The 25633-nt window shown below is 57.3% G+C and overlaps 3 protein-coding genes and 1 long non-coding RNA gene across 5 annotated transcripts; 3 read left to right on the top strand and 1 right to left on the bottom strand.

Moving 5' to 3' along the window:
- The first annotated feature begins 7768 nt into the window (after positions 1-7768).
- ENTPD2 (ectonucleoside triphosphate diphosphohydrolase 2) lies at positions 7769-19510 on the top strand. The gene is made up of 9 exons (XM_080562182.1): positions 7769-8016; positions 14666-14783; positions 15276-15426; positions 16088-16247; positions 16346-16573; positions 17103-17369; positions 17568-17687; positions 17971-18105; positions 18337-19510. Exons 1-9 carry the CDS (start codon positions 7906-7908, stop codon positions 18535-18537), a joined length of 1491 nt encoding a protein of 496 aa, XP_080418308.1. The 5' UTR covers positions 7769-7905; the 3' UTR covers positions 18538-19510.
- Positions 19511-20983: 1473 nt separating this feature from the next.
- TMEM141 (transmembrane protein 141) lies at positions 20984-23030 on the bottom strand. 2 transcript variants are annotated; one of them, XM_080562196.1, is made up of 5 exons: positions 22713-23030; positions 22570-22636; positions 22365-22448; positions 21936-22067; positions 20984-21279 (listed from the first exon to the last, which is right to left on the bottom strand). In XM_080562196.1, exons 1-5 carry the CDS (start codon positions 22764-22766, stop codon positions 21203-21205), a joined length of 414 nt encoding a protein of 137 aa, XP_080418322.1. In that variant the 5' UTR covers positions 22767-23030; the 3' UTR covers positions 20984-21202. The 2 variants fall into 2 exon arrangements, with proteins under 2 accessions (XP_080418322.1, XP_080418321.1); XM_080562195.1 differs by having other exon boundaries at positions 22417-22448; positions 22570-22806.
- On the top strand, positions 22965-23384 carry LOC308180465. Its single transcript, XR_013940965.1, has 3 exons — positions 22965-23102; positions 23217-23266; positions 23347-23384. It is a non-coding gene; the product is annotated as an uncharacterized lncRNA (long non-coding RNA).
- Positions 23385-23656: 272 nt separating this feature from the next.
- On the top strand, positions 23657-25469 carry PAXX (PAXX non-homologous end joining factor). The gene is made up of 4 exons (XM_080562197.1): positions 23657-23946; positions 24290-24361; positions 24802-24895; positions 24993-25469. The coding sequence occupies exons 1-4, from the start codon at positions 23745-23747 to the stop codon at positions 25030-25032; spliced, it is 408 nt and encodes a 135-aa protein (XP_080418323.1). The 5' UTR covers positions 23657-23744; the 3' UTR covers positions 25033-25469.
- Positions 25470-25633: the final 164 nt, after the last annotated feature.

Genomic DNA, 25633 nt, shown 5'->3' with positions numbered 1-25633 from the left:
TGGGACTGTGCTGGGCTGGCACCTTCCTGCTTCTCCTCCATGAGCCCAGAAAAGGGGGGCTGGAGCAGAACCACACCTGGAGCATGATGCCAGACAGCTGCAGGGCCTTTAAAGGAAAGTGGCTGACACGCTCACAGGGGGCTCCTACCTCCTGACCTGGCTGCTATGAAACTGCAGGAGGGTGGTGGGTGTGCAGGGCCCTCCCGGTGCTCACCATCCTTCAATAAAATGTTAGTTTTGTCCCTAACACCTGTAGGAAATCAAAGGAATCTCAGAGCAGAGGGTGTGTCTGTGTTGTGGGCAACAGCAATGGTAGAAAATTTTTCCTGGAACTGTGTTGGATGTAGATAACTGTGGAGCAAGAGACCCCTTTAGGTCAGAAAGTGGGGTGGGTTTGGGGAGAAAGTGGTTGGCAGTGCTCACCCTGGCGGGGGAGGCAGTGCCACAGGCATCTGGGGTTTTTGGCATCCCAGCAGAGTGGCCTACCAGGAACCCCATCCCTCTGTGGCCCTCTACGAGGCCACAGACATTATGATGGGCCACAGGCTGCAGCAAGCCCTGTGCCCCCTGACTCAGCACAAGGGTTCAGCCGCTGCAGACCCAGCTGCGCACTGGCACTGGCTGTGCAGCACCTCAGGACAGGGAGCAGCTGGCACCTCTCTGCTCAGCCTTGACCGTGGGCCTGTGGCTCCTGCTCAGTCCCACAGGTCCATGCCAGTGCTCCTTTCCTTCATTTTGTGTGCTTTCCTCCTGCCCACACAAGTTTGGGGACAGGTGAGCTGGGCACTGTGGTGTGGGGGGATGGCAACACTCCCCCGGACAGGCATGGGCTGAGTTGATCTGTCTCCAGGGTGCTGTGGCCACCAAGAGCCACTCAGCTGCCATTCAAAACCTGCCATGGCTTTGGATGTGAAGGGGGAATGCTGTTCTGAGGGAGAGGAGAGACCTGGGGGGGTTTCTTTCATCCTGCTGCAGGGTGCTCCTTCAGGAGCCCTGCCAGGGCATGGGGATGCAGAAGAGGAGGTGCTGAGGTCTGTTAGCGCTTGTGCTGCCCAGAGCCCTGCACGTGCCTGCGCTGGGGCCACGTTGCAGGGGAAGGATGCTCTGCCCCCAGTCCCCAGCCCCCCCTCTGGGATCCGCAGCCTCATACCATGAGCTGCAGAAAGGCTCGCAAGGCACTGGCAGCACCCTTATCCTGCAGCCCTGGATCTGCCAGCATGAGAGGGCAACCAGTCCATGGGGAGTTTGTCCTGGGCATCAGAGGGCTCTCAGCAAGGCAGCCTGCTTTCTGGACAACTGGCAACACCTTCCTGGAGAAGCACACCCATTTGCTGTCTGTTTTAGCACCAGGGGAACTGCTACCCCAGCCAGGAACCTGCCTGCAGGAGCCCCCAGTCCAGCGCTGGCCAAACACTGGGCTGGGAAATGAGAGAAAAAAGGTTTTAGAAAGGAAGGCAAGAATGGAGACTTTTGCTTGGGTTTGATCTTCGCTTCCAGGCAGGCATCTTTGCCAGGAGGGAGATTATAGCCTTGGATACATGGCTATTGTTCCAGTCCCTGAGTGCTTCAGTGACCGTAAGAGGAAAATCTTTGGGCTCGAAGCTCAAGTGCATCAGGGTGAACTCCCACCTGCTGAGTGTAAAAGACACTGGCTCAGTGGGAGCTGCCCTCATTTTCACTTTGTTTTGTTGCACCCCTTTATTTTTCTCCTGTACCAATGGAAAATAGATGAACTTGCAGCCTTATTGCCCACAGATTGAACAACAACAACTCAAAAAAAAGCCTTGCATTTGTGCACAGTGGGCTTGCTCAGTGCTGGAGGCTAGTGTGGGCATTCCCCAAATCTTCCCGGGCAGCCCTAGTATGGCTCTTGCTGTGTTGGTGAATCAGTGCAGGTGGGGATGTGAGAAGATGCACCCTAGGCAAACATCTCTGCTGGCTTGAGGGATTCATCCCCCCAGCAGCGCAGACCTCAGGCTGCCTGCAGTTTTTACAGTACTGCCTGTAATTTTGGACTCCTACATGCAAGGAAAAGAGACACTGTGGAGTAGTTCAGCACCAGCAGTTTATGAAGCCCAGATGCCCAAATCCTTCAGTTCATGCAGAATTCAAAGTGCCCAGAGATCCCTGAGGAAAGGCTTTGGGCTTGCTGGGTGGTTGGCCCATACTGGCCTGAACTCTCCAAAAAATATACCTGTTTCCTCAGCTGAGTCCCCACTGTTGGGTCAGTGCTGGTCCTGACCCCAGACCCACAGATCTTGGCTGGGCAGTATGTGGCCCTGGGACTGGGAGAAGGCTGCAGCTACTCTGAGCTGGATGTGGCTCCACACTGCTCCCAGGCAGGACTGGGCTTGGTTTTGTTTTTGGGATTGGGATTAGTTCTTGTGATTGGTTTGGGGACTGGTTCTTGTATTGGTTTTGGGACTAAGAGTGATACTGGGGGATTCCTTTTCCCATGGGCCAAAACACATGGCCCTTTGGGCCCTTTGAGCCCATGACCAAGGAGTGAGCTCCTGCCATTACCTCCCTTCAACGTACCGCTTGAGAGCTGCCCATGTTGCAGAGAGGGGCGGTGCTCCTGCTAGGACAGCTTTGCAGGATCCTGCCATCCCAAATGTGTTGCTGCCTACTGTGAAGGCTGTGCTGGTCTCTAACCAGCCCTTCTCCCTTCCTACTGTTCTCACTCCAAGTATGTCTGTAGAGTATCTGAGGCACCCCACTGCCCTCCCCTGCTCCCTCAGGAGCAGACTGGGACCTCTCATCTGGTCTGAGATCAATGTTTTGCTGTAGCGGCTCTTGAGTGTGTCATGAGGTTGCTTCAGCATTGCTCATGGCTAAGCATGGCTGATCTTATGGTGGCTCATCTTATCCCAGCTCATCCTTACCCCAAGATTATTGAGTGCTCCCAGATGCATCGCCCCTGCATTTGCTCTCAGCTGAGAAACTTGCGCATGGGAACAGAAAAACCCATCGCTTATCCCTCTCTTTGGACCGAGGTCTGTTGCAGTGACTCCAAGCACATCCCCTTCTTCCTGTTATTTCCCAACCACATATGGAGTTGCAGAGCCACTCACCAGTGCTCCCAGATGTGCTGTCATCTCTTTTCTGTTCAGTGAAGATGTTGAGAAGCCCAGCCCCGAGCAGCAAGCAGCCCCACCCACAGACACCGATTCCCAGGGCCAGCACTCCATTCTCTGTCTGGGAGGGACTCTCAGCGAGTCCCTTTCTTTCCTTCCAGTTTTTCCACTCATCACTTACTCGGCCTGGCCAGCAGTCTCCCAGGTGGCCCTGTGTCAGATGCTTTTGTTGGAACAGGTGGATTAGAAAAACTTATTTCCTTTGTCTGGGAAACCAGCAATCCTGAGATTTTTTGGGTGAGACTTCTCATCTTTGTTCCCCTCCTGCTGCTTTGTCCCTAGTGAGTATTTTGGCTGCAAGTCCCTCAGGGTGAGAACAGGCTTTGTTGCACAGCTGGGACAGGGCTGCACCAAGACCTGTTTTTCCTTGGGAAACGATGCCTAGTGCCTCAGCCTGGCAGCTGCTGGTAATATAGCAATATATTTCAAGAGCCTGCAGATGCCCCAGGCATGCTGGTGCCAAGTCCTAATTCAGATTTACCTGGGACCAAGCACTCACTGTTGACCCAGATATGGGGTGAGTAAAGGCAGAGCTGGGGCTCTGGGTCTGGCCCTCTCTTTGCCTGTGTCATCTGGCTGTTCCTCTGGGCTTGCTGGTAAGCAAAGGGACCCCTGTAGTACGTGACATCTCACAGAGATGCCTGCTCCTTCTCTGCAGAGGCCCTGTAATGAAGGTGGCACCCTATATACAGGCTGCAAGTATGCAGAATTTGCATTAACTCATGGGGACCTTATTGCTGTCCCACAGCAAGCTCTGGACCTGTATCTGATTCATTATATAGATATTTTAGAATACCATACATGTCTGGTCATGCTGAGGGTCTCTGTCCCCAGTGCTATGAAAGCAGGAGAATTGGCCCTTGAAATTTCATCTTGTGCCTCTGTCACTGGGGGCTCTCAAGGCAGGATGGTGCTGGGGGGAGTGTCCCCCTTTTATCTGGCCATCCAATAGGCTTCTCAGCTGCTGCATGTCTTCTGAGCCCAGTGGGCTGGGGGCCATGGTCAGCTCCTTTGGGAACAGTTATAATGATGATGTGATGTGCAGAGAGCAGGGACAGCATCTTCCTCCATGGATCCCCTTTCTATGCCCCTGTCTAGGGTTGGCAGTGCCTCCAGGCTGCAGCTGGGTGCTGAGTGGAGTACTTGCCTGCCTGGGCACAGCTGCTGGGAAGTACTTGCATGCCCAAGTACTGAGCTCCTGCAGGCAAGGCACCAGTGGTGTGATGACAGGGGGGCTCCAGAGGTGCTGGACAGCCTTGATGTCTGCTGGGACATGGGGCCCCAAGACCTCTGCCCTTGCCTTGCTGCACAGCGCAAGGACATGTAGGAGTGTTGTAGGGTGCCCAGAGGTGGCAGGGCAGCAGGGTGGCAGAGCAGCAGAGAGGCAGGGTGATCAGGCTGCAGCAGGCTGGCTCCCTGCATGGTCACTTACACAGTGAACCTGCTTGCTCAGGCAGGTCCTTTACCTCATAATCTGGAGCCCTGCAGAGGTGACATCTGTGCCATTGGAGCACTTGCATTGCTGGCATCCAAACCCATGTGTCCTTGATTTTCTCAGTCAAATGAAGCTGAGCTCTCTTCTTCTCATGGCATCAGGAAATCCTCCGCTCCATCCTCCGTTGATGAGAAAACCCTCCCTGTCCCTTCCTTTCTTTTTCCTGCTAAATTCATTCATGCCTGGAGCTAATTTTATACTCCTTGGCACAGACAGCCCATATGGGATACCCACTTCAGTGCAGGTGCTGGGTCCTCCCTGTGGGTATGGCTGGGTTGCAGGCAGAGGCACAGCCCCACTGCCCTTCCCAGTGATAGCCCTGGTGAAGGGGGCAGGATGAGACATGGCCACTCACAGGAGACCTCCCTCTGGGGCCAAAGCAGCCAGTGGCTGCACCTCGCCTGGCTGCTGGGGCACCACGGCTGACCTTGCATGCAGCAGCACCGTTTTGCACCACATGTAGGTGCAGCATCGCTGAGATGTTTCTCTGGCTACTGCTGGGCTCACATGTCTGTGATTCCTTTTGCGTGGCTGGGAGTGCATCTAGCCCACAAGCATATCCCAGTGACCAGTGCCTCCCTGTATGTGCTGGAAGTTCAGTGTCCTGGGATATTAGTCTGTGTTTTGGGTTTGGGCTGTGCTGGGGGCATGCCTGAAGGCACCACCAAGGGCCATGGAGCTGCTGTGTGAGCAGTGGTGCAGTGGAAAGGCGATTCATGCACAGCCATGCTGAAATGCCTCAGCAGTTCTTCACCCTGGAGTTCCCTGGGTGGGAAAGCAGGGCCAGCCCAAGGGACAGAGAAACAAGGCATCAAGAATCAGCAGCAAATGCCCAAGGAGCTCCCTGCCCATTGGGGCATGGTAAACAAAGGGTAGCAAACGTGACTTTGTGCAGAGAAGGCCAGGGGGAGCAACCTTCCTGCAGTGAGAAAGCCCCTGCTCCACACCACATATGGGCAACCTGGGAACAGGATGGCTGACATTGCACATGGCCAAGGTATTAATCCAGCCACGTGCAGAGATTTGTAGGAGGATCCCACAGCACTGAGCTGACAGAAAGGCAGATATGTCCCCATGTCTCTGAAAGCAAAATAAGGACGAAGAGCAAGGGACCATCCCTACCACCACAAAGCTATTCCAGAGCCATCCTTGCTCAATGCTAATCAGAGGAGAGCTTGATTCCTCTTCAAACAGCCTCAGAAGACATCTTCTCACTGCTTATTCAGTCAAAACGATAAATGTGAGTCTTGGCAGCTATTGGGAAAAGGATTAAGAGTGTCTAGAGAAGATATTTTTGCTTCCGTGTTAATCCCTGGTGTAGTTGCACCTGTGACAATTGCAGGTGTGCACCTCAGAAACACTATGTGGGTGAGAGGGATGGCAAGAAGAGTCAGGAACAGTCAGATATTTCCCCGTGGAAAATTGAGAAGAGCCTATAAAGTCATCAGTGATGCAGGAAGGCAGAGAAAATGGTACTCCGCTAAACCTCAGACCCAAGACTCTGGTCTTCTCTGGTATAAGCAGCAGACTTAAAGAAAAAGGGATTTTTTTTTTTTTCCACATAAATCTGTACATGAATGTCTTGGTGTTCATTGATACAGGTTTTCTAGAGGCTAAATACTTACAGCGAGGAGTTGGACACACCTGCAAACACTCACCAGTTAAACACAGAGGAGAAAGCCATGCGCTGCTGTCAGTGGGCACCAGCCTCTCTGTGCCCTTATTTAACCTTTTACTTCCCCAGCCCTGCTGCTGGTCACTTCTGGCTGCACCGAGCAGAGCAGGGCTGATACATGGGGTGATGATCTCCTCCATTCTCACTGTACAAGGGGCTTGCAGCCCTGCTTTTGGGGCAGGAGAGAGCCCCCCTGTTTTGACCACAGCAAGCTGCAGGTGGAGGTCTCAGCTTGTGCCCAGCTGCATGCTCCCAGAGAGAAAAGCCCAGGAAAGATCACTGTCTCAGAGGGAGGACAATGGTCTCATCCCCGGTGGATTGCCTTGCAGCAGCAGAGCCTCCGTGATGTGCAGGGGAGTGGTGGCCAAGGGCACGCAGACCACAGCCCTTGGCAAAGGCAAGGCCCTCTCTAAAAGCCTGATGCCACAGCAATGGTCAGGAAGCGCTTAAGAAACCCAAGTGCTGGTGCAATATGTGCTGTGTGCAGGGCAACTGTGAAAAGTGGCTTGCTTAAGAAAAAAAATTAAGTGAGGCTGCCTGTGAGGAGCTAAAGTGTGACCCTTCTGCTTGCAACTCAACTGGGCTGGAAGCCATGTTCTCCTTCAGACTGCTCTCCTTGGTGATATCTCCTTGTTTATTATTTTGTTCAATGTTTTATCCCTCTGTGTAAGCAAGCTCAAAATGTCCCTTTCAGAGCCAGGGGCCCAGCCTCCCTTGGCTCAGTGCTCCATGTGGAAATGCATTTCATTATTCACTTGTGACCATATTAAAAACTATCTCAATATATGTCTGTACTCCTCATAGCTGTCATAAACTCTTTGTAATGATTAAAAGCAGTAATATATTTATAACAGCTGGTAGGTGAGACTTCTTCTCAGAGCTTTTCTGTTGCTCGCCTCCTACCAAACCCGCTGGGGTGCCCTGTGCTGGAGGGCCTCTGGCCTGAGGCAGATGGGAGCCCCCCACTCCCTGCCCCAGGGCTCAGGGTCCCCAGCCCTGCCAGGCCCTCACTTTCCCAGAGCGTGGCTGTGGCAGGGGTGATGCCGGAGCTGGGGACAGGAGGGGCTGAGTCCCGCAGCCTGGGTGGTGCAAGGGGCGCCCAGGATGGCTTAAGGACAACGTCTGGGGCAGCAAGAAACTGGAACTGAGCCCTGAGACAAGGGGTAGTACCCGGGGGAGCGGGCAGGGCGGCGCTGAGCCCCGCAGCAGGGGCGATGCCCAAGACGGGGGCCAGGACCGGGCTGAGAGCCTGGGACAGGAGTTGAGGAGTTGGTGCCCGGGGGCCGAGTCCTGGCTCAGGGGCCGTGCCCAAGGTTGGGGGGGACGGGGCCGAGCCCGGGGCAGGGGCAGGGGCAGGGGCATGGACCGGTGCCGGCTCCCCGCTGCCCGACGGGGCCCGTGGCCCGCCCGGGTGGGCCGGGGCGGCGGTGACTCAGCCGAGAAAGGCGGGCGAGGAGGAGGAGGAGAAGGAGGAGGAGGAGGGGGAAGGGGACGGGGACGGGGAAGGGGAGGAGGAGCAGGAGCCGCCGCAGCCACCGCAGAGCCGCTCACCTGCCCCCGCCGCCGCCGAGGAGCGGCAGCGCCCTCCCGGCCCCGCCATGGCCCGCCGGGTGGCCGCCGTCCTGCTGCTGCTCGCCCTCGGCTGCCTCCTGGGCATCCTCCTGCTCTGCCTCGGCTCCGGGGACGCGCGCGGCCCGCCGGGCTTCAAGGTGAGCGGCGGCGGGTGCGGGTGCGGAGGGGACGGGGACGCGGGGCACCGGTGGCGTCTGGGCTACGGGGGCCGGGGGCCTCGGGGGCCCCGAGCGCCAGGGAGGGCACCCGGCTCTGGGGGCTCCGGGTGGCGGAGAGGCTCCGGGGTGCGGGGGCTCCCCGGCGCCGGCAGAGACCCTCGGAGCCGGCGGTCCCCGAGCCCGGCCAGAGAGCCCGGGGGGCTGCGGGGGACACCGCGGCGCGGCCGCGCCCTGCCGCCTGCCCTCGTTCGCCTCGGAGGAGCCTTCGGAGCGCAGCAGAGCAGGGCCCGGGGTGCGGTGCCCCCGGCCGGGCTTCTGGGGATGGGCGCCCCGGGCGCTGCTGGGCTGCAGCTGCATTGCCTTAGCTGGCACTGCAGGGCAAGAAAGGCGCTTGCCCATGGAAATGCGCTGGTGTTTGTTGTTTTCTTGTTCTGTGTTTTTTGTTTGTTTTTTTTTTTAATTTGACATTCAGGCACCGAAGGAAGCTCCCGAACAATTTCTTGTTGCCAAAGTCCTCTGATTGACTCCTGCTGCGCAAGTATTTTGTTTTAAAAGGGTCTTGTTTCTTTCAGTGACAGACGGCTATTCCATGGGGAGCAGGCTCTTGTCCTGGAAAGTGGTTCATCCACAACCCCCTCTTTCTCATCCTGACCAATTTGCTTGGAAACTTTCTGACTGCCAGATGTGTTGCCTTCTCTCCAGATTTGTCAGATGTAATGAACATCAGGTTGAGAAAATGAACTGGCTTAGCCAGGATGATACTCCCTGGTTGTTAGTATAATCACTAATAATTAACTCTTTTCCTATAACACCTTTCTTTGCCACTCATTTCCACGTGCTGTGGCAGTTAGGGGCTGTGCTCATAGTTGGTTTCCAAGCTGATTATGTCTCTTTGGACACAGGGGAATTACAACTACTGTTGCTGAGACCTGTCTGTATTTGCAGTGCTTTGGTCATTCTGGGAAACCTTTTATCCTCCTGCAGTTGATTCCTATCTGGAGCTTTAAGCCAGCTGTGTTCATGCAGCACTGCAGTTTGGGGTTGCACAGATGTGCCTGAGGCTAAGCGGCCCAGCCCAGAGACCTGGGGTTTTGCCCCGTTCCTGGATGGAGCAAGTGCAGCAGGGTTGGCACCATGGTGCTTTTTCCTGGGGGGATGCTGCTGGGCAGGCATGGAGGGAGGTAGTTCTACACAAAGCTCAGGGCTGTTTTGGGGATGCAAAGATTTGTCTTATTCTAACTCAGCCCAAAACGCACCAACACAGGGTGAAGTGCTTGTTTTGGACTCACTTGGCAGCCCCGGCCAGCCCAGGGCTCTGGCCTGGATGCTGGTGAGCTGCAAGATTTGTCCCAACCCTTGTGCTGCTGCTCACCCATCACCAACAGCCATTTCAGCATGGGGGGGCAGCCCCAATCTCTGTCCCTTCTCCCCAGAGGAGACAGCCCTCCAGCTTAATGCTGCTTTGGGGTACATTACATGCCCCTGCTCTCCTTCTGCCCTCCCTGGTCAGGGAGTCAAGGGGCCAGCTCCAGCTGCAGGTGCCATGCGGGGCTGTGGCATGTGCCTGGCTGGCCTCCACTAGAGCCCCTGTGCGGCCAGCCAACCCTGTGGCAATGGGGAGCCTGGAGCAATGTCCCCAGCCCTTAAGAGGCAGAAGGAGGGGCAGAGGCAGCAAACCAGAGATACTCCAGCCCTGCAACTACCCAGTAGCTCCCCTGCCTTGGGCTGTGTTCAGGAGCTGGCTGCACCTCTGCTTGTGCCAGGGCTTGCGTGGGGTGAAGATGCATGAGTGGGTGGATCCTGTGGAATCCTGCTAGCCTCGGGATCAGCACAAGGATCAGGCCCTGTTTGCTGGTTTGTCCTGCTCAGTTTAGGGTGGCAGCCAGAGTTAAGCCATGATTGTGATCAGTCCTGCTCCTTTTTGGCTGGGGGGGACTGTGGGCCCATCCTCCCCTCCCACCCTGGGCAGGACATCACTGTCCTTGCTGGCTTGGTCCACATTAGCAACAGCTTCTGGGTGACAGCTCAGTTCACTTAGGAGCTAAGGCTGACCCACAGCTCTACCTCCTCTCCTTCTAGCTCCTTTGCTTGGAATATAGCCCTAAAAATACCCCAGATTATTTATTCTGCTGCCAGAGGGACCTCGGTCTTCTCCTTCCCTTCTGGGTACACAACTGAGCTTATGGCACCACAGCCTTACAGCTCTGAGCTGTTTTCTTTCCTTTTGCAAACCTTCCTCTTTTTTTTTTTTTCCCTTCTTTTGGCAAATCTCTTCACTGGCTTTTATAAAGCCTGTCAGGTTTGTTCCCTGTGAGCCATCCTGGGGAGAGCTCGGGTTCCTGTGGCAGGAGACCTGCCATAACCAGCAGCACCCTCAAGGGAGGTGGGCTCCATTGTGGGGCCAAGCTGAGCCCACGCTGTACTGTGGGACAGCCCAGAGAGCCCGTGGGTGGGGAGGGATGGGGAACTTGGGCCATGAAGCATGGCCTTGGGGCCCGATACCAGCTGCAGTGAACTGGGCTGTTCTCAGCACCCCTCCCTGCCTCCCCCAGGGGTGTGGGACATTTCTGGGCAGCCTTTGGAGCTGTGCTGTGCTTGTCCATTGGGCGAAGCCACACATTTGATAGGAACCCCAAGCCCTACCCGCGGTTTTGCCCTGTGGCCTTTGAGGACATCGACACTGTGTCCTCTCCGTGGGGACTGAGCTGCCCTGGCTGTGGCTAAGGAGGGCAGAGCCCACGGGCCACACAGGGCCACTGTCCCCATGTGGGGCTGTGCTGGGACTGTCCCCAGTCCTGCAGCATCACTGGAGTCAGGCTGGTGGGTCCTATAGATAGAAAAATTGTCTCTTCCTATGCTGCCAGGAGATGCTGGTGTCGTGGGACTCCCACAGGCTGGGGACAGGGCTGTAGACATGCGTGTGAAGCCTGCCAAGCCCTGTGACTCTGACAGCCAAGCAGGACAGGGCCAGTGAGAAGGGTGATGGAAGCCAGGCACCAGCACAGGAGAATGCCAGGACATCATTGTTCCCTCCAGTCCTTGTGTTCAGCCAGCTTGTTGGCAGGCGCAGGACACCTTGGCTAAAGAGCTGAGGCAGCACTTACACTGCAAATCACTAATGAGATGGGCTTTTGGTGGTGCTTCTTTCTCCAGAGGCTTGCCGTGTGCAGAGCCCTGTACGTGACCCGCCTGAGGCTCCCAGTGCTGCCATGAGCCTCTCTGTGCCTGCACAGCAGCTCGTGCTGGCTGCACTGGTGACAGCCACGTACCCCACAAAGGGGCCAAAGGGGCAAAGGAGCCAAGAGCTCACCCTGGTGCTCATTTCGGGAGAGCACTGGGCTGGGTTTCTGAGCTCCCTGCACCCCCGGCTACCCCCAGGCCCTGCAAGGTGCATGTGGCCCGGGTAGGGGCTGTGACAGGGACAGGGGCTGGTGCTGGCACCAACACAGCCCTGCTGTGGGCGGCAGACCTTGTCCCTAGCTGCCATTCAGATGCTGGAGGAACGTGCGTACCCCGGCTCTGCAGGAGGGGACGTGGCATCTGCTTTATCTCTGGGACCCTTTCAGCCACCTGGGTCTGGCCTCTGCCCCTTCATACACACGTGTGCACACATGGCCTTCCACTCCTGCTCACTGCCACTCAGCTGCTGGTCCAGGCAGGCAGTGCTGGCCAAGCCACCACTGCCAGGGAGGACGGCCCCTCCGCAAGGACAGGCTGGGATGCAGAGTCCTGTGGAGGCCAGGAACGGGGTCAGGAAGGGCTGGCACACAGCACTTCCCGAGGCAGCCTGGCTCCCGCCACATGCCATGCAGAGGCCGTGGTTCCTCTTGTGCAGGGGCAGCCAGGGTGCAGGACATGACGGAGCAACTGTCTGTGCCGGGAGCTCCCTTCAGCAGTCCTGGGCCCAGCTCCTGGGGCCAACCTCTCTCCAGCACTTTGTGTTGCCACTCGTTGTTACCTCACCTGGATCCCAATGCTGCTGCCTGTGGCACCCATGTCCCCACGGGTCCCTCACCCACAACTCCTTGGGCTGCTGCCCGTCTTCACCCCACACCTCACAGCAATGGGTTCTGCCCCACAAGAACGCTGGGGTCCAAGAGGACACTAAGAGGCGCTTAGAGCACATGGCAGAGGGACATGCCTGCTTGGGGCAACTGGTTCTGGTTCTGCAAGATGCCCGGCAGTGTGGCCCAAATCTGACACATCCCCCAGGGAAGCTGCTCCAGGCCGTAGCCGGACTGGTGATACACTGAAATGGGAGTTGTGGATTCTAGAAGGAAACGCATGCCCTCAGGCAATGCCACTCCCCAGCTGCTGCCTTGGCAGCTACAGAGGAAACCTGCATACACAACAGGAAGCTTAGTGGAGGTGTGTGGGCGGGAGTCAGCTCTGGGGTTGGGGGGCAGCCCCACTCACCCCACAGAGCTCGGCGCATGCCCCGGGGGGAGCATGGGGTCAGGGCTGCAAGACCCTACTGAGTGTGCTTGGCTTACTGTGGGTCTGAGCAGGCAGCACAGCTGTCCCAGGCACACACACCCACACGTGCCTGTACATGTACATGTACACACGTACATGCGAACACACATTCACACACACACCCCTAAATGCACACACGTGCATACAAACCGGCACCCATGTGCACACAGACTCACGCCTGCACGCTTGTGTGCATCCACCCTCTTGCATGCACACGTACCCCCACATATGTACAGCCATACACCAGCATGCCCACACACGTACATCTACGTGCACGTCTGCACCCCCCACACGTGCACCCACCACCACAGCTCTCCAGGAGCTGGAAGCAGCCAACCCCACACCAGTGCTTTGTCACGGGACATTTCCCCACATGCCACAGGCATGTGGAGCCTCCTCTGCCCACCCTGAGTACGGCCATGTGTCCGAGCTGGTGTGGCCATGTCTGTCCCTGCTTTGTGGTCAGTGTCGTGTCCCCAGAGCTGCTCCCACTGGGCTGTTCACATCCCTTGTTTGTGGCACCAGGCATCCCCAGCGCTGAGTGCTCAGCACTTATCCTCTCAGCCTCCTGCTTCAGCACTTCTTAGCCCCTGCTGCTCCTCAGCTACCCCTGTTTCCAGCCCATCCCCTTGGCAGGCTGCAGCCTCCCCCTGTATCACCCCAGAGTTGGTGATGCAGGGGCAGCACAAGCCCCCAGCTCTGCTCAGCCCTGGGGGCTGAGGGTGAACTGTTGGTGCTTTCCCCTTTGGCGAAGATCTGTCATCCAGCTAATCATAATATCACTCAGGGGTTGCCTCAGCACACTGGCCCCAATTCCCCCTTCTTCCTGGCCGCAGAGGGGGACTCTCTTGGCTTTTTTGTCCAAGGGCACGAAGCAAAGCCCTGCCTGTTAATGGGAGACGGGCGAGACTGTGACACCAGGGGGGTCACATGTTGAAAATGGTTCCCAGGGGAGCAGGGAGGCACTGTCTGTTGTGGGGCCATCTGTTCACATGGAAATGGGGGTTGCTTCTGAGAGGGGAACCTCAGGTGACCTTTCCCATGCCCCAACACTTCATTCCTGCTTCTTCTGACAAGCTAAAAGTAAGCTACCCAAAACTGAACCCTGCAGCCACCTGACCTGGAGCCCACTCTGCAGCTGGTTGAGGACAAGGACAGGCAGCGATGGGGCAGTGGCTCAGAGCCAGATGATGGCCCCACAGGCCCAGCTGGTTGTCTGTCCCCGTGGGACCCAACCAGGCAGGGCCAGGGCGGCTCGAGGGCATTGGGCTGGGAGAAGAGCAGCCTGCCCCTGCCCAAGAGTCCATGTGGGTGCTTGGCAGGGATTTATGGGGTGCAGGTAAAGCCATTGTTTAGGCCAGGCTTAAGTCTGAGGTCGTTTCAGTCCGGAGAGGTGGTCAGCTGGGGCAGCACTGAACCATCTTGTGTTCAGCCCCAAGCTAGCAGCCTCCTCTCCAGCAGAAAAGCAGCTCTGGCCACAGTGTGAAGAGGCCCAGGCAGGCAGCCCCGTGGCCATGGACAGCTGAGTGAGGCAAAGGGGTCTGGGGCCTGGGGGCTGCCAGTGGCGTGGCACAGGGCAGCTTCTCCCCAGGAGCTGGGTAACTGTGTTTGGCAGGAGGGAGCAGGGGTTATTTATAGCCGCAGAATGGGCAAGCCTTACAAGGGCAGGGAGGGATGAGGTGGCTGGCTGCCCTTCTTTGGAGCGCTGCGTCCCCAGGCGGCCGCCCTCAGGTGTCCTCCCTGCTGGCCTGAGGGGCCACAGCTCAACACAGCTGCCTGCCACGAGGAGCAGTGCCGTGGGGGTGGGAGCAGGAGGCAGCACCTCCCGGCCCGTGCTCAACGAGGCGAGGGGGTCCCTATGCCCAAAGAGCAAGTCCCCTTGGTGTGCTGAGCAGCATCCCAGGGCAGCGGTGTCCCTCTGGCTGGGCAGAGCGCTCCGCTCCCAGTAACATCCGAGGCCAGGCAAGACCCTGGTATGGACAGGCAAGACCTCACTCACACAGTGCTCACCCCAAGAGAGGATGCTCCTCCACTGCCCAGAGGAGCTGGCTGAGGATGGTGGGACTCAGCTGCAGTAACTTCCCTGGAGGCGGCCGGGGCAGCCAGAGGGGCTCCCACCCTCTGGGCCTGATTCCTGCCTCTCCACCTGCAGTATGGCATCGTGCTGGACGCCGGGTCCTCCCACACCGCTATGTTCATCTACAAGTGGCCTGCAGACAAGGAGAATGACACTGGGGTGGTCAGCGAGCACAGCATGTGTGACGTGGAGGGTAAGGGCTGTCCCAGCCCCCTGGGTGGCACATCCCCTCGCTGGCAAGTGACCATGGCTGTCCACATGGCCTGACTGCCCTCCCTGTGCTTTCACCAGGGGCAGTGAGGTGTTAAAAGGGGTCTGACTCTGTTCCCAATCCTCCCCCCCCCCATTCCCCCAAGGGAAATGCGCTGTAAGGGTGGTGGCAGTTTGTATTTTCCTGCCATGCATCAAACCTCCAGAACACAATTCAGGCTCACTGCCTAGCCCAGCAAGGAGCAAGGGGTGGTTTTCCACTATCCATTTATCCAACCTTTTCCAAACTGCCACCAAGTGAGGGATGCAGCATGGGCAGAGGAGATGTGGCTAAGCTCTGGCTACTTGGACAGCTGTGTGAACAGCTACAGCAACCCTCAGCTCTGCTGAACATCCTGGGAGGGGCAAAGCTGCTCACTGAACATCCTCCCACCACCCACACGGCTGCAGGGCAATGCAGTTTCCCTCTCCACAGGTCCTGGCATCTCCAGCTACAGCTCCGACCCTCCAGCTGCTGGAAAAAGCTTAGAGCACTGCCTGAACCAGGCTCTGAGAGATGTGCCCAAGGAGAAGCATGCGGTGACTCCGCTCTACCTGGGCGCTACGGCTGGCATGCGCCTGCTCAAGTGAGTGTTGGCTCTGGCTGTGCCAGCTGCTTGGCCTCAAATGTTACTGGGGAGGCCTTGCCTCACCACCCCTCCATCCCACCACCCATGGTGGGGGTGGAAGATGTGAAGGAGGGCTGTGAGGTCACCCCTTTGCCAGGCAAAGCTGCCCCCTGCCTCCAGATTCCCCAAGGCAGTGGCTCCGTGTGCCTTGCAGAGCTGCTGGGGAATGCCATGCTGCAGGAGACGCTCTTCAGGACACAGGCAGCATGTCCCTCTGTACTCCCCATGTGGGATGAAAAGGGGCAGTGGAGGTCTGGAGGGGCAGCTCCAGGATAACCCACCCCTTCTTTTTGGCTAGCTAGGAGCAAAGCCCCCTTGCACTTACTGCCAGCCCAACTGGACACAATGAGGATATTATCCCCCAAATCCACATGAGCACACAGTCCTGCCCCATTTGCCTGGCCACCAGAAAGAGAGAGCACACCTCCACCTCTGCCTCCTGGCTCCTTCCCTAGCAGAGACAAGGAAATTAGCTGGGTTTTGGGGGATGTCCCAGCAGGTACATGGGTAAGAGTTCCCCACCTGCCTGCAGTCAGCTCCCACACACTGGCAGAGCCGGAGAGATACACAGCTCTAACTCTGCCCCTTGCACTGCTGCATGTTTCCATCTTGCCTGCAGCATTGCAAACCTCCAGGCCTCGAACGCCGTCCTCAGCACAGTGACAGCCATGCTGAAGTCATACCCCTTCGATTTCCGTGGAGCAAAGATCCTGTCAGGGGAAGAGGAGGGGGTGTTCGGCTGGGTCACAGCAAACTACCTCCTGGAGAACTTCATCAAGGTGGGCAGAGGAGCTTGGTGCCCAGCAGGGCTGGCTGCAGTGGCCAGACTGCCCTGCAGCTAACTGCTTCCTGCACCTGCTACTGTCTCTTTGCCCAGCGCGGGTGGCTCGGGGAATGGATCCAGCCCAAGAAGAAGACCCTGGGGGCCATGGACTTCGGGGGTGCTTCCACACAGATCACCTTTGAAACCAGGGACACCATTGAAGACCCCAGAAATGAGGTGATGCTGAAGCTGTATGGCCAGCCATACAAAGTGTACACCCACAGCTTCCTCTGCTATGGAAGGGACCAGGTCCTCAAGAGGCTGCTCTCAAAGCTCCTCCAGGTACTGGCATGTGCTCACCCAGGGATGCTGGCTATCATCACCCCAGCATTTATACAGGGTGGGAGGTGCTGCACCCCAGATCCTTCAAAGCACTGCTTTGGACCTGTGATTACCTCCTGGGTTCAGCTTTGGGGGCCAGGGCGAGAAGGGGATGATTTGCAGAGAACCTGGGGTTGCTGGGACTCATGCTTTCTCTGTGGGCTTCTCCCAGCCCTGCTTTCCAGGACAGCCCTGGGGGCACACATTTTCCAGCCAACTCTTGGCTTTTGCCCCCTAAGCCTCTCCCATGGTCCCAGGGCTTCCTCCCACCTTCTCCATAAGGTGCTGCATTCAGCCTGTGCCAAATGTCCTAAGTCATCTCGAGACGACGGGGGCAACTGCTGCATCCTGTAGTCCTTTGCATCCCAGGCTTGCCGGCATCTCCCTGGTGGGAACCAGAGCCAGACAAGCGATGCCAGGGCTGCTGTGGCACAGGGGAGCCAGGGTGATGGCAAAGCTCACAGGGGCCCATGTGTTGCTCCTCCGGCAGGCTGAGAGCTACCAAGCAACTGTCCCCAATCCCTGCTGGCCCACAGGCTACCGCAAGAGCCTGTCATTGAGCAGCATCTACGATAGCCCCTGCACAGAGAAGGAGAGGCCCAGCCTTCCCCTCAACACCATCATCACCATGGCTGGCACTGGGAATGGGAGCCTCTGTGCTCTGCACATCAGCAAGCTCTTCAACTTCACCACCTGCTCCTTCTCCCGCTGCTCCTTTGATGGCATTTTCCAGCCTGAGGTTTCAGGAAACTTCATCGTAAGTCCCAGCATGGAGCAGGGTGGTGGTCTGGCTGTAGGATCTGCAGCAGTCCCCTGGCTCCCAAGTGTCATGTGTCAGCAAAGCCAAACCCCATCTCTGCATGGGCGGTTGCTTGCACCCACCACAGGTTACACCAGCTCTCTGTGGTGAAAGGGTTTGCTCCCAGCCTGTCCTACAGGTGTTTCCATTCCTCAGGCCTTCTCTGCCTTCTTCTACACGGTGGACTTCATCCAGACAGTGATGGAGAGACCTGTGCACTTGCCCAAAGACCTGAAGGATGCTGCTGAGACCATCTGTGCCACCAGCTGGAGTGAGGTGGGCTCCCCTGGCACAGTGGGAAGGAGAGGGGTGCTTCATGTGGGGCATCTCCTGGGCTCTGAGAGCACCTCTTGGAGGGGGCTGGGTGTCCTGGCACCTTCCCATAGCATGAAGTAGGGAAAGGGTTGGTGATGGCTCCCACATGGAACCAGGAGAGGTTCAGGTGGGTATGAGAAGTGCCTTGGCCAGCCAGATGCTACTTAGAGCTTCGGGCTGCAGAAACAAACCCTGGAACATACTGGCCTGACCCCCTTTCTCTCTCTTCATGCATCCCATCCAGCTGCTCCAGAAGGCTCCTAAACTGGAGAAGAGGCTGTCAGATTACTGTGCTACCAGCATGTTCGTTTATTTGCTCACCACCAGAGGGTACAACTTCAACAACCATTCCTTCCCAAATATTGCCTTCCAGAAGAAGGTGGGTAACACCAGAGCACATATCCATCCCATAGCATTCATTTGACACTAGGCCAGAAAGCACTACAAAAGCGATCATCCCAAACCAAGAAAGAGCCAAGCAATGCGTGAAGAAAGATCTTGGGGAAAAGGGGCAGGATGGGACTCAGTTTTGGGGTTTATATTTTGGGATATCGAGAAAAAAAATGATCTGAGTTGACTGTAGGGTGGTCATGCCAAGCTGTTTCCACAGGCAGGAGAAACCTCCATCGGCTGGGCCCTTGGCTACATGCTGAACCTCACCAACATGATCCCAGCAGAGGAACCTGCTTCCCACAAAAGCATGCTGTACAACTACTGGGTCATCCTCATCCTGCTTTTTGTGGTCACCACCCTGACAGCTCTGGTGACTGCTGTCTACCTGCTCCGCCGCAGCAAGTCCAGCGCAATCTAACTGCAGGGACAGGACAGGCCTTGTCTGCAGGAGCCAGCACCATCCTTTCTGCTGAAGTCTGACTACTTGGGTTGCAGCAAGTGCTTGGAGATACTGTCCTCTGACACCCAATGCCGTCTGCCCTGGAGGGAAAGCTGCCCCTTTTTGCCTTCCCCTTGCTTTCAAGCAGCAGAAAAGGTAGGGATGGACAAAAGAGGACTGCTGACCCTGCAGTGCAGCAGGAAGAGAATGTCTTAAGGGTTTCCCACTACTACTCAGGGACGGATGCTAGAGCAGTCTCGAGGTTAGGACACTTGTATCTGGGGCATCTTTCTACCACCAGACCTGGGCTGGACTGGGCCAGTGAGTCCAGACAACTGCAGGACTTTATTCTCATGTGCATGGGGAAGGTGAGGAATATCACTCTAGTCCATATAGCTGACCCCACTATCCTGTCCCTGGAGAATCAGCCCAGCCATTCAGGGGAGCTCCAGGCATCACCCAGAACCTACACTGTCTTTCTGGCTGATGCACAAGCTCCAGTGACCTTCCCGAATGCCAGATCTTGACCTGGACTTCCACCTGCCTTGAAAGGGCCCCTTCCACTACCCAAAGGGGCTTTGGGTAGGGACTAAGCAACAACCAGAGCAAGCAGCTTCCCAGGCCTCTTCTTCAGCAACCATATGCAGTGCCTTTCTCATTCCTGTGGTTCCTAGGCCAGTCTCACCTCTGCCACAGCCAGTGCCTCCTCTGGCTCTCAGGTGCATGGCTGTGTCAGTGCACAGGTGATGGACTTGCTGTGTGAGCAAGGCTTTCTGCTGCTTTAGGATTTGAATCCTGCATCACCCCAAGCCAGACAGCTGGGAGGATGTGCCTTCATGTCTGAATGAGTAAAAACAGGGACATGGAAATGTGCAGAAAGGTTTGTGTTTTTTTTGTTGTTCTTGTTGATTTTTTTTTTTTATATAATCAGAAATAAATCTTTGTAACCATTCCTATGGCTTTGTCACCATCATAGCAACAGGCTGACAAAGCCTGGCTGTCCCACAGACGTAGTGCTGCTGGTGGGCTCTGCTTGGACACAACCGCACGTAGAGCTCTGCCTGAAAGACTTGGTCTCTTGCAACCTGCCCAGTGCTCAGACACAGCCATGGTTTTATATGCTTTACCAGTCTGCACAATTCCCCAAGACAAGACAAAGTGGGCTTGAAATCCCACTCTAGGCTTAGGCCCAACTGGAAGTGGAAGCCAACCACAGCTGAGAAGTTCAGGCTTCCTGAGCACCAAGAACTCAGTCACCCCAAAGGTGCAAGTAGGCAGTGCTCGGCATAGCTCTGTTCCGTGCAGTCACTTCTGCACGCACAGATGCCCCGGTGCACACAGGAAAGGCTTTGTTGTCCAGCCAGGGCAGAACAGCAGTCAGGAATTTGTCAGTGCAGGTTGCTCTGAGCTGCCAGGCTCACAGAACCACTGCAGCGCCCACCCAGCAGTGGGACAGCTGTGCGGGGCCCATCCTGACTCATGGATCCCATCTGGTAACAGCCTGCTGCCCCCACCACGTTCCTCCGTGCACCCCCAAGAGAGGAGCAGCTTCTCACTGCCCTCCTTGCTCTTGCAGACAGTACCAGCTCTCCTCCTTGGGTTTGCTCACCTACTGATGTCCTTCCCTAACACCGCACTGCACTGAACTTTTCTCTAAGCCACTTTGACTTTAGCTGTTCTGATGGTTGCTCCCCATCTCTGTGTAGGGACAAATGGAGTTCTAGTTTTAGATTATGTTCTTAGCCCACACAACCAGTTTCAATGCCCAGCCTGTTGTTTTTCCAGAACAGGAGCTCCCTCCGGCGGCCAGATACAGAGCTTGGTCAGCTCTTCTGCCAGTTCTCTCAGTACCCTCGGGTGGATCCCATCCAGCCCGGGACTTACATACATCTAAGTGCTGTAGCAGGTCACCAACCATTTCCTCGTGGATTATGAGGGCCACATTCTGCTCCCCATCCCCTTCCACCAGCTCAAGGCACTGGGTATCCAGTGAACAACTGGTCTTGCTGCTAAAGACTGAGGCAAAGAAGGCATTAAGCACCTCAGCCTTTTCCTCATCTCTTGTCACTAAGTTTCCCCCCGCATCCAGTAAAGGATGGAGATTCTTCTTAGCCCTCCTTTTCGTGTTTATGTACTTATAAAAACGTTTTCTGTTATCTTTAACAGCAGTAGCCAGATTGAGCTCCAAGGTGAGCTTTGGTGTTTTTAATTTTGTCCCTGCACAGCCTTACAACGTCCGTGTAGTCTTCCTGAGTGGCTCGCCCTCTTTTCCAAAGGTCATAAACCCTCTTTTTTTTTTTTCCTAAGTTCTAGCCACAACTCTCTGTTCATTCTGCTTCAACATTTACCAGAGGGACTGTCTCCAGGTGACACCTGCACCCCACCTCTTTCCATCCTATTGGCAGCCTTTACTTTATCCACAGTGTGCACTTTCAGCTCTGGACTTTTATTATGTTTGCCATGTGCAATGCTCACACACCTGTGAGTCTCAGGTCTCCAACATGCATACACTGCACAACTGACTTATCTAAGCTCCCTGGCAGTACTGCAGACAACTCCCATGCAGCACAGGCACATCAGGCAAACAGGAAGGGGTGAAGACGGCAGCAGCAGGACACAGGCATAGCACACTGTGCTGCACTGGCTACTCCACAATATCTCCGTACTTGTTCCTCCTCACATGTGGTGCGACTTTCTCTGCATCCTCTGGGCTGAGATTTTCTGCAATAGACAAGAACAAACTCCTTGTACCCCAGACAATCCCAGCATCTTTGGCAGGGGTGAGCAGAGAACTATAAAGCTCTGGTGAAGAGTTTAATGTCTCTTCAGCTTGGCCTAGCTTCAAGAGCTCATTGATGCCAATAGCAGATAGCAGGAGGCAGCCATGAAAACCACCCAGCAGAGCCTGTTCTGGTGTCCTCTGCAGCCCTACCTTTCTCACTGAGCAGCCTGGCTTAAGCACAAGCATGGAGGGGTTTGCTAGCTCACTCCATCTCCTGCCCTATTCTTCCTCTTCTAGCAAACAAAACCTCCTCCACAATGTCTCTCATGAATCCACAGAACAGGCAGGCCAGCAAGCAGAAGTGAGCATGCGCTCTCCATACCGCTGGCTGCGCCCAAATGATGGGCCCAGAGAACTGAGAGCTGTGAGACCGGGGCAGGGCACTCTGGCTGCCCTAGCACTGCTGCCACCCCGGAGGGCTGCTCCTGTCACGTAAGAGAAGAGTCCCTTAACTGCAGGGTGCCTCTGTGGGACTTTAGCAGGGATTCTAAGAAAGATACAAATAGTCACCAGCTTAGAAGCAAGGCAGGAACAGCAAAGAGCTGCAGCAGGCAAGACAAGCCCAGGTAAAGCAGCAAGGAGACATGAAATGTACCTGTAGGTTGAGACACCCCATCGGCCATGGCACGTTCCCGTGGGGACTTGCCCGTCTCCAGGTAAATCCAGAAGTCAGAGCATTTCTGGGTCTCCGCTTTGGTCACCATATAGCTGGCGAGGGATCCTGCAGCTGAAGAGACCAACACGCAGGCAGCTTCCAGAGAGCACTGGTAACGAGGGTGTTTGCAACTGCCTGCGGGCAGTCCCTGAGCCTCCCAGGCACCCTCGAGGAGCTTGCGGAGCAGAAGGGTGGCCCGAGCCAGGGCGCAGCGCCCCCCACGTTAAGGGCAAGCTGCCGTGCCACCTGCACACACGGCCCTGGCCCTGCCAGCCCAGGCTGTGCTCCCCGCGGGGCCCGGCCCTGCAGGCCCGCGGCCACACCCAGGCAGCAGGCGCCGGGCAGGGCACGGGGGCTCAGGGCACTCACCCACGGACACCAGCAGGTTCCACTGCAGGCTGTACGGCAGCTTCTTGCTCACCAGCTTCTGCACGGCGAAAGCGGCTCCGCTGCCTGCCGAAGCCCAGGGACCGCGAGCAGTTACCAGCCAGGGCCACCCCCCGGGGATGGGGGAGGGGGGGCGAGCGCTAGGCCCCCCCCTGCCCGGCGCTCCGCCCGCCCGCCCCAGCCGTACCTGCCAGGAAGGTGCCGATGCCCTTCATGAAGGCGTGGGACTGGCACGCCGCGTACTGCTGCAGCGCCTGCGGAGACACCGTCAGGGCACCGGCCCGGCTCGCGGCCCCCCCAGCCCCGCCGGGGAGGGCGGGCGGCTCCTACCGGGTGCTTGGCGGCCACGCTCTCCTCCACCCGCCGCAGCCCCAGGTTCACCATGGCGGGGCCGCCCGGACGCGCGGCAGCGGCACCGCCCCCGCCTCGCCGTGCGGGACCCGGGGCCCGGCCCGCCCCTTCCGCGCTGTCGCCATGGCGGAGGCGCCGGGGCCCTTTTGCGTTCTGCGGGCCGGGCCGGGCCGGTACCTCTGCTACTGCTGCCCCGCGGCCGGCCCCGGCTCTGCCGGCACCGTCTAGTGAGTGCAGCGCCGGGCGGGGGAGCGGGCCGGGCCGGGCCGGGGCGGCTCGAGCACAGCCTGAGCCGCTGCCCCCCGCAGTGTGACCGACGCGCTGGAGGTCTGGGCCGGGGAGCTCGGCGCCCTCCCGCCGCAGGGCCGCGTACGTAGCGGGGCTGGGGGCCGCGGGGAGGGCCGGGCCGGCGGGACGGGGCGGCGGGGGCGGCGGGGGCGGCGGGGCCCCGGCCGCGCCGCAGGAGGTGCCCTCTCCCCCCAGGTGCCGCAGGGCGGGACGTGCCTGCCGGAGGACGGCGTCGCGAGGCTCAGGTGGGTGCTCGGCGGGGACCCGGGGCCCCTTGCCGCAGGGCTCCGAGCTCCCGCCTCACCCCGGGCTCCTGCCCGCGCAGGGCAGCCCTGCGGCGCGGGGCCGTCTCCCTGAGCCTGCAGGATGGCAGGGCCACGCTGCAGCTGCAAGGGGAGGCCGGGCACGCAGCCCTTCATCTCTGCAAGCTTCCTGTTGCTGAGGCGAGGACCCAGCTCCAAGCGCTGATGTTTGGCTTGGCGACTTGCATCAGGAACCTAGAAGAACGTCTCGAAGGTCTGTGTGTGGTTGTGGAACAGGGCAACGGGAGCAAGGAGATCAGCTTCCATCCGCTGTCATGGTATCGTCTCTCTCCCACCTAGGGTTTCCCCCAAGTGAGCTGGCTCAGAGAACCAAGTAAGATGGCATTTAGGAGGCTGTGTTTTCACGGTCTCATCCCACGTGACATCTCCTCGTGAGCTCTGGCTAGATTGGCCAGGAGAGATGCAAATGTGTGGGCTGGGCGGCAGAGGTGCTACTTTCGTCTTCCTGCTTGGGCTGACCTGTTCCCAAAGCTGGCCAGGGCCTTCCCTGACCGTCTTGGGCAGAAGAGATCCTGCATGGGACCAAAAGCAGCATTGTGACAGTGTACAGGAGCACAACCTTGCCCTAATGGCTGACACCACACCATCATTGCCTTACAGAGGCAAGTTTCCTTTACCATGAGGGTGACAGAGCATTGGAACAGGCTGCTCAGAGAGGCTGTGGAGTCTCCATCTCTGGAGATATTCAAAACCCTATTGGATGTGATCCTGTGCAATATGCTGTAGGTGACCCTGCTTGTCAGGGAGGTTGGACTAGATGATCTCCAGCTCTCCCTTCCAACCTCAACCATTCTGTGAAGGTCTTGGGGTAGCAGCACCCTAGTTGGAAATGGCTGGAAGGAGAATGTTGCTAGGTTTGGTTGTGGGCTGTGGAGGAGAGGGAACTTGCTGGGGAAGCCCGGGATACATTGGCCCATAATCTGATTCTCATTCCTGTCTCAGCAGTGGTGGGCACACTGGGGTCTTCCTGCAGCCCTGAGAAGAATGCTGCCCAGAGCCAGCAGCTCTTCCTGCCAGGTAGGCAGTTGCCATGGGTTGTGTTGCTTGTTTGCCTTCTCTTCCCCAGGAAGCTGCTGGCTCCTGTGTCTTGGTACTCTCCAGGAAACTCTGAGCCCCCTCTGCTTTGGCTGCTGTCAACCAGCCTGCCCTTGGTGCCCTTCCCAGCACAGGAGGGGCCAGGGCTCAGCATGGTAGCTCTTGAGGTGCACTGTGCTCAGGTCTGATGCCTAGTATCACCAAGCAGGGTTGCTTGCCAGCCTCCAGGAGGAGGTCAGGCTTCACTGCTCTTCCATGGCAGTTCTGTGGGTCCCTGGAGCTTTCACAGAGGAGACCAAGCATAGCCCCTCACCATCCATGGCTCCTGGAGGCACGCCCTGGGCACAGAGGGGTTTGCAGGGCTGCCAAAGCAACCAGCTGACCTTTGCTTTCCCTGTCCTTCCTGTCTCTGACTGAGGCAGACCCCAGCCCCAGCAAGAAAAGGGGCGCTGGCTCAGCTTTGGCAGCTAAGCGGAAGATCCCAGGAGAGTCTCTCATTAATCCTGGTTTCAAAAGGTAAGCGCTGTTCCACAGCCCAGTGCTGGGACTTGACGTCCAGTGGACACCAGTGAGCTCTGGGCTGGCCTGTGACTGCCCTTCCATCCCCTTCTAGCAAGAAGGCACCATCTGGAGTGGACTTTGAAGACTCATGACCTGTGCTGTCCCGTCCCCCCGATGGCAGCATTTTCAACCATGTGTGGCTGATAGAGGATTGACTGCCCCCTGGCCCTGCCAAGCTCCTTGCTGCAGGTGTGGCTCATGGTCAACAAGGGAGATGGATGGGGCAAGCAGGACCCAGAGACCTGGAGGCAGTGCCTGGCAGGCCTGAGGGGGCAGCAGATCCTCAGCTGGTACTGTGGCAGGGCCTTGGGGGGAGGGGGGTAGACAGGGCAGGGGTGACAAAGCGGAGGCTTTTTTCCCTGCAGCTTCTCCCTGCTGAAAGGGGCCACCCCTTTACTCCACTTGCCATTAATTGGTGTTTTTTTAAAAAATAACTTTGAAGGATTTATCTTTTTTAAAGATCGCCTGTGCTTAAGTTATTGCCAGTAAAGCTGTTTTTAGCCAGCTGGTCTCTGGGGGCTTGTCCAGAGTGACAGTGTGCGTGTGTCATTCCCTTTTGCCCTTCCATTGCTCTGGAGCCATGTGGCCAATTTCAACTGAATCTGAGGGGTCAGGGGGTCAGAGGAGTTCGCTTTCTTGACAGTTTTGTGCCAATGGGCCGGTGCGTGACTGGTTAGAGCTTCTCCAGCCCCC

The sequence above is a fragment of the Anser brachyrhynchus genome (assembly GCF_964034855.1).
Source record: "Anser brachyrhynchus genome assembly, chromosome: 19".
Lineage (NCBI taxonomy): Eukaryota > Metazoa > Chordata > Aves > Anseriformes > Anatidae > Anser > Anser brachyrhynchus.
Note: the sequence above shows the minus strand (reverse complement) of the source record. Positions and strands in the feature narration are given on the sequence as shown.

Coding starts and splice junctions, on each gene's coding strand:
- PAXX (XM_080562197.1), top strand. CDS start 23,745: ATGCAAATGTGTGGGCTGGGCGGCAGAGGTGCTACTTTCGTCTTCCTG. Junction 23,947..24,289: donor ACCATCATTGCCTTACAGAG/GCAAGTTTCCTT, acceptor CTGTCTCAGCAG/TGGTGGGCACACTGGGGTCT. Junction 24,362..24,801: donor CCAGCAGCTCTTCCTGCCAG/GTAGGCAGTTGC, acceptor TGACTGAGGCAG/ACCCCAGCCCCAGCAAGAAA.
- ENTPD2 (XM_080562182.1), top strand. CDS start 7,906: ATGGCCCGCCGGGTGGCCGCCGTCCTGCTGCTGCTCGCCCTCGGCTGC. Junction 16,248..16,345: donor TCCTGGAGAACTTCATCAAG/GTGGGCAGAGGA, acceptor CTCTTTGCCCAG/CGCGGGTGGCTCGGGGAATG. Junction 16,574..17,102: donor TGCTCTCAAAGCTCCTCCAG/GTACTGGCATGT, acceptor CTCCTCCGGCAG/GCTGAGAGCTACCAAGCAAC.
- TMEM141 (XM_080562195.1), bottom strand. CDS start 22,766: ATGGTGAACCTGGGGCTGCGGCGGGTGGAGGAGAGCGTGGCCGCCAAG. Junction 22,068..22,416: donor CTTTCGCCGTGCAGAAGCTG/GTGAGCAAGAAG, acceptor TGGTCTCTTCAG/CTGCAGGATCCCTCGCCAGC. Junction 21,280..21,935: donor TGGGGTGTCTCAACCTACAG/GTACATTTCATG, acceptor TGTCTATTGCAG/AAAATCTCAGCCCAGAGGAT.